At 49.8% G+C, this 7,089-nt stretch overlaps 1 protein-coding gene across 1 annotated transcript in view; it reads right to left on the reverse strand.

Moving 5' to 3' along the window:
* Nucleotides 1–3,882: 3,882 nt before the first annotated feature.
* LOC122378736 overlaps nt 3,883–7,089 on the reverse strand; it is a 6,688-nt gene continuing 3,481 nt past the window's right edge. Inside the window, exons 4-7 of the mRNA XM_043360184.1 lie at nt 6,527–6,742; nt 5,602–5,818; nt 4,672–4,887; nt 3,883–4,154 (exon numbers count right to left, since the gene is read on the reverse strand). Of these exons, the coding sequence (XP_043216119.1) occupies nt 4,048–4,154; nt 4,672–4,887; nt 5,602–5,812 (534 nt within the window). The 5' untranslated portion in view covers nt 5,813–5,818; nt 6,527–6,742 and the 3' untranslated portion in view covers nt 3,883–4,047. The remainder of the gene's footprint in view (nt 4,155–4,671; nt 4,888–5,601; nt 5,819–6,526; nt 6,743–7,089) is intronic.

Consider the following 7,089-nt stretch of genomic DNA (forward strand, 5'->3'; position numbering starts at 1 on the left):
ATGTTTGAGACGGTCTGTGTTGATTCCCACAGAAACCAATCACATGGGAGGATTGAAGCTCTCACGACCGATGTGAAATATGACAAGGCAAGATCCCTTCGGCCGGCTAGAGTTAGCAATCAGCATAGACAAGGATATGCCTAATCTGTTCTGAAACTCATCGACCCATCTCACAAGCATTACGATCAATTCTTTGTTGCTTTTCAGACCTTGTGTGACGTCATATATGACGGCAATTAGCTCATTTGATCAAATTAACCCTCGCATGTGTAGGGGGGGGGGGTCGGATGGACCCCCCCCCCATGGTTTTTCGCGAATAACTCGCGTAAAAAGCGGCCGATCGCGACGAAACTTTCAGTACCCTCGCATTGATCAATTTGACACCTACCCTGAAAATTTCATGACCCTGACCCAAATGACCTTTGACCTGTGACCTCTTTTCCGAGACCATGTTTGGCCGGAATCGCGATTCGGCGTACGTCGGCTCGCATTAGCCGCGCGTTTGCAAGCTTTTCGTGGTTTCAAACGTTCAAACATGTGATTTGATGTTGCTCCCATGCATTAGGGTGGATGTCAAGGTCACCTGAAGGTCAGGTCAGGTCATTGACCTTTGGTGACCTCGGGTGACCTCGGCTCACTTTTTCGAGTTTTACATGTTTCTAGGCTAGTTTTTGGAGCTGAATTCGAATTTAGCAACCATTTGAACATTTACGAAGTAGTTTTGGTGCCTTCGTAACATGTTACGAAGCTGTCAGAGGCGGTTGACACGTACTACGAATACCCGTCACGACGCCTACTAATTGACCTGACCTGACCTGACCCGACCTGGTCTAAATGCTTGAAGACATCATCTGTGATCAAAACTAACACGATATTCGTGATCAGCACCCCGAAAACCCCTTAGCAGCCACACTTTACGACTTTCTAATAGGTCCCGATTTTCCCGACTTTGGGTCATTGACCTGACCTGGAAGGTCAACCAATGACCTAGGACCTTAAAATTGGGTATCATCGGCTTCCTCTCGTCACGGGCAACACGCTCGTTTTTTCCGCGAAGCTCTAGCTCGATCAGGGGCCAAACGGCAAGGGGGGGTCCAACCGACCCCCCCTACACATTAGAAGCTGGAAAACGCCGCACACATGCGAGGGTTAAGCCAGCGTGTCGGAAGGTGCACCAATTAACTCATTGCAGAGCTGTTGAAACGAAAGATATGCAGCATGACCCTCCTCCACCTGTCTGTCCGAGGGGTCACAGGCGGACGTGAAACATTGATTTGTTGTGAGTGACTCTTCCTTTCGGTGTGTCTCACAACACCATTGCTCGCCGTGAACAGGGCGTCCTGAAATTATCTGGCCCTTGTTCATTCAGCTATAATCCCACCGTGTGTTTCGAAAGAAACTCTTTGTCAAAGCGTCATCGCGCTGAAGTTATGGTGAAGACTAGAATTAGTGATGTCAATTACGGAAAATCGGAATACCGATACCAAACCAAATACCAACCAAAACCACGGGAAAATACCGAAACCAAACCAACTTGGGAAAATGAGGGAAATACCAACTTTTTACCGATTTCTTAGCCTCGTATACATTAGTGAGGGTTTATGATACCAACAAAATACCAAACACATTTATACGATTGAAATACCAAATACCAAGTTGATATCGGTTTGGTATCGGTATACCAAAAAGTTGGTATCCGATTGACATCTCTAACTAGAATGAAGTAGGTAGGAAGTCAACTTGAATCCTCTCTCCTAATCCCAATCGGCCCAATCGAAACCTATGGGAAATCATGAAGGAGGAGCCCAGCAAGATTGAACCAGCTCCCACAGAAAACGGACTTTAGAGGAACCTGTGAAATATGGCTGAACATCAGTGCGGAGACTCTGGACATCTTGATCTATGGACTGCCAAAGAGGATGAGGGAAGGGGCAGGACAGGACAGGGTACGGGACAAATCGGTAAATAAATCCTTACCCGGGGGCTCTTTGTTTAATAATTATGGCGGCGAGCTGATGGATGGGCAAATAATTTCCGGACACCTTGTAGGTATGACTGACAGGCGATGCTCGTCATATGTGACAACCCCCTCGAGTAGTAAATTAATATATGTGGCATCCCAAGAGGTGCCAAAGCCCTATGGGTAGGTACGCTCTTTTATATAGGTATAGGTAGGCATAGGTAATAAATAGCCTTTTTCACGACTGTCTATCCGGCGAGTGCACCTAATTTGACCAAATCTGCACCTAATCTCTTTTACAGCAAATATCTTTATTTTATGAATTTATTTTAGTGTTTTGATCGATGATACTCTCAGATAATATGACAAAGCAGGCATATAAGCAATTAGTGCAACCCTGATAGCTACTAAGAGACGAACTGCACCGAACTTGACCAAATCTGCACCTAATCTGCACCAAACGTGCACCAAATGTGTACCAGATGGCTGTCGTGAAAACGGTTATTATATACATACATATAATGCCTATACACACACACACACACACACACACACACACACACACACACACACACACACACACACACACACACACACACACACACACACATACTTGTAAAGTGTGAATTATGAGGACACCGCACGTAGGTCATATTCGAGGACACATCGAAGACTGCGTTGGATTGACTCCTAATTTCATATGAATCATTGGCACAGTATCTGATATTACGTATTGACTGTTGTTAGCTTTGGGCCCATTTGAACTGGTGTTATGTGATGTTGACCATCCGAGGACAATAGGCGAGATCAGAGGACAGTGTGTGGAGTCGTCATACAGATAGGCGAGATCAGAGGACAGTGTGTGGAGTCGTCATACAGTACATGGTTTCTGAGAACAGAATGCGGAGTTGCCAGACAAGACATGATTTCAGGGGACATCACAAAATTTATACTCGCGGGATGACATGTCATCGGATAAGGTAAGCGGTATCGAATATTAAACCTCGCCGGCCGAAGGGGAGGCCGCCCAAAAGTTTTTTTTCGCGATAGTTTCGAACACGCTGACGATGGCGAGCTGAAACTTGGCATACCTGACCTTTGATTCAAGCCGCATCTTCTGACATCAACCGCATTTCATTCGACACGCCAGACTAAGGCGAACACGATGTTGTGAAAATCGCGGCTGTGATATTTTTTTGCATTTTTATTCGCCAAAAACCGAATCCATCTCTTGGGGCACTTGACCTGACCTCAGAGGTCACCGGTTGACCTAGGACCTTAAAATCGGGTACCAATCTCTGCGTCTCCTAACGGCGCACACGCTCGTTTTTTTCCGCGACGCGCTAGCTCCATTAGGGGCGAAACGGCGAGGGGGTCGCACCCACCCCATTCGGCCGGCGCGTATGTATAGAAAACCAATAGGTCCGGCTCCGGCGAGGGTTAAACCAGGCAGTTGCTTGGGTGCCTCTCCACCCAACGCATGCTGGGGACCGGGGGGCGTTAAACACCCCCAGCCGATAACTCAAGCACCACTAATCGCAGCTAGACGGGCGAGACAGTAAAAGAAAGCTCGGGACAAGACACGTCTGATGAGCACTCAAAATTTGAATTTTGAAGTCAGGGGTCGGGGCAAGGTCAGGTCAACTACACGACATTGGGAACTCAGCAGTTTGGGTTTCATGACCTTCTGTGCTGGGCACTTATTATCATAAACGTGGTCATAATTGCGCAACATATTACAATTAAGTGATAAATGTGTGTCATGTTGATGCAATGGTCAGTTAATCTAAGCCCGGATTAAGGTGTTTCTCTAAAAGTTCAAGGTTTTGTTTCGTGCTACCTATAATACCGGTCTGTGTAATCCAGCACCGGCCGGACGGCGCGGGGCGAGACCTTCCGTACATAGATACAAAAAAGCGAAAAAAAGGACAGATGCTGTATTTGCCACAAAAACGGTGAAGGCCGGACCGGGCACCGGACTGGGCGCCGGACTGGTGAAGCCCTTTTCACCTATCTGAGCGCCCGTCTCTGGCGGGTCGTAATCATATTGTGGACCTGGTACTTTACATCCTTCCAAGTCCGCTGTTTTAGGTCCGGCTCTTCAGCGATAGCTGACGAGCCGGACGAGCCACAGCTTGTTCAGGTTTGCGATAAACGGGCTTCACCATAGCTGACGGCTTCGGTTGGCGACCTCCTGTAAAAGCAGGAAAAACAATTAACTGAGGATACCTATACAATACCAAACGTCAAAAACAAAATATTCATCGAAGTCTCCGCATTGTAGCTTCCCCAGCACATAACGTGAACAACATCGACATCAAAATATTTTTCGGGTCGATGAATAGTGCCAGCATGCGAGAGAGAGAGAGAGAGAGAGAGAGAGAGAGAGAGAGAGAGAGAGAGAGAGAGAGAGAGAGAGAGAGAGAGAGAAGAGAGAGAAGAGAGAGAAGAGAGAGAAGAGAGAGAAGAGAGAGAAGAGAGAGAAGAGAGAGAAGAGAGAGAAGAGAGAGACAGAGACAGAGACAGAGACAGAGACAGAGACAGAGACAGAGACAGAGACAGAGACAGAGACAGAGACAGAGACAGAGACAGAGACAGAGACAGAGACAGAGACAGAGAGAGAGAGAGAGAGAGAGAGAGAGAGAGAGAGAGAGAGAGAGAGAGAGAGAGAGAGAGAGAGAGAGAGAGAGAGAGAGAGAGAGAGAACTCACGAGACGTCGGCATAGCCACCGGTCCTGGCAGCGTCATCATCCTCGTGAGGACGACGGACTGGGCGCCAGACTGATCGTCGGGCTGGGCGTCAGACAGATCGTCGGACTGGGCGTCCGACTGGGCGTCCGACTGGGCGTCCGACTGCACGCCGAACTGGTGGCCCCCTGCGAGGCTACCGGTCTCCGACACGGTGGCAGCCTCGGAACCATCCGGACCTGTCCGCACACAAAATCACTTGTAACAAGGGACCACAAGCCGACCGAACCATTCAACACGTAAGCCTGTTCGAAACACTCGGAAAAATACAATATAGAGACAGGAACAAAATATGGGGTACGGAGCACCGGAAACGCATTTAATGTTCATGGACGTACGCAACAGTTGGAAATGTGTGCTACACCATTGTATTAATCATAAAAAGATAGCAATGTTATACTCGTCCGGGCCGGGACATTAAGAAGAGCTGAAAATGTCCCGTAGCTCAGTTGGTAGAGCATTGGACTCCCGGTAGTGAGAGCCCGGGTTCGAGACGCTCCGGCGCTCGATATTTGAGACTCCTGACGGGGATGGTCTGCGGTTGGTAGGAGCAGCCGCAGCCAGTTGAAGTCAGTTGAGTGGGACAGGCCGTGTCCGGCTTTGAAGGGCACGTTAAACTTTGGCATCTAAATCCTCCCGTTACCCGGAATTGCACGATCGGACGGTAGGGGTCGGGGTCTACGCAACAAGCTCTGCTTAGCGTGGGCTCCGGCTCTGTCAATCCGTCCATTCAAACATTCGAGCTAAATTTATATAAAAAAATGTTGGCGACAGAACAGAATTATTGTGAGCGGAGTAACATGAGGTAGGAGGGCGTGTTGGAGAAACAGGAAAACGACCAAAACAGAAAGAAGGTAGAGGGAGAGAGAAAGGGAGGGGAAGGAGAGACTTACGAGACGTCGGCATAGCCACCGGTCCTGGCAGCGTCATCATCCTCGTGAGGACGACGGACTGGGCGCCAGACTGATCGTCGGGCTGGGCGTCAGACAGATCGTCGGACTGGGCGTCCGACTGGGCGTCCGACTGGGCGTCCGACTGCACGCCGGACTGGTGGCCCCCTGCGAGGCTACCGGTCCTCCGACACGGTGGCAGCCTCGGAACCATCCGGACCTGTCCGCACACAAAATCACTTGTAACAAGGGACCACAAGCCGACCGAACGATTCAACACGTAAGCCTGTTCGAAACACTCGGAAAAATACAATATAGAGACAGGAACAAAATATGGGGTGCGGAGCACCGGAAACGCATTTAATGTTCATGGACGTACGCAACAGTTGGAAATGTGTGCTACACCATTGTATTAATCATAAAAAGATAGCAATGTTATACTCGTCCGGGCCGGGACATTAAGAAGAGCTGAAAATGTCCCGTAGCTCAGTTGGTAGAGCATTGGACTCCCGGTAGTGAGAGCCCGGGTTCGAGACGCTCCGGCGCTCGATATTTGAGACTCCTGACGGAGATGGTCTGCGGTTGGTGGGAGCAGCCGCAGCCAGGTTGAGTGGGACAGGCCGTGTCCGGCTTTGAAGGGCACGTTAAACGTTGGCATCTAAATCCTCCCGTTACCCAGAATTGCACGATCGGACGGTAGGGGTCGGGGTCTACGCAACAAGCTCTGCTCAGCGTGGGCTCCGGCTCTGTCCATCTGTCCATTCAAACATTCGAGCTAAATTTATATAAAAAAAAAATGTTGGCGACAGAACAGAATTATTGTGAGCGGAGTAACATGAGGTAGGAGGGCGTGTTGGAGAAACAGGAAAACGACCAAAACAGAAAGAAGGTAGAAGGAGAGAGAAAGGGAGGGGAAGGGGAGACTCACGAGACGTCGGCATAGCCACCGGTCCTTGCAGCGTCATCATCCTCGTGAGGACGACGGACTGGGCGTCAGACAGATCGACGGGCTGGGCGTCAGACAGATCGTCGGACTGGGCGTCCGACTGGGCGTCCGACTGGGCGTCCGACTGCGCGCCGGACTGGTGGCCCCCTGCGAGGCTACCGGTCTCCGACACGGTGGCAGCCTCGGAACCATCCGGACCTGTCCGCACACAAAATCACTTGTAACAAGGGACTACAAGCCGACCGAACCATTCAACACGTAAGCCAGTTAGGAACACTCGGAAAAAACAATACAGAGGTAGGAATTGAAATATTGGGTATGGAGCACCGGACACGCATTTAACCCAAGCCGGCACAGGATATTTTGCGTCCTTCGACGGCACAAGGGGGGTTGGTACGACCCCCCCCCCCCTGCGTTTGACTCCTGATCGAGCTAGAGCTTCGCGGAAAAAAACGAGCGTGCTGCCCGTCACGAGACGAAGACGATAATACCCAATTTTAAGGTCCTAGTCATCAGTTCGCCTTCCAGATCAGGTCAATGACCCA

The sequence above is a fragment of the Amphibalanus amphitrite genome, unplaced genomic scaffold (assembly GCF_019059575.1).
Source record: "Amphibalanus amphitrite isolate SeventyFive unplaced genomic scaffold, NRLGWU_Aamphi_draft 000064F_arrow, whole genome shotgun sequence".
NCBI classification, from domain to species: Eukaryota; Metazoa; Arthropoda; class Thecostraca; order Balanomorpha; family Balanidae; genus Amphibalanus; species Amphibalanus amphitrite.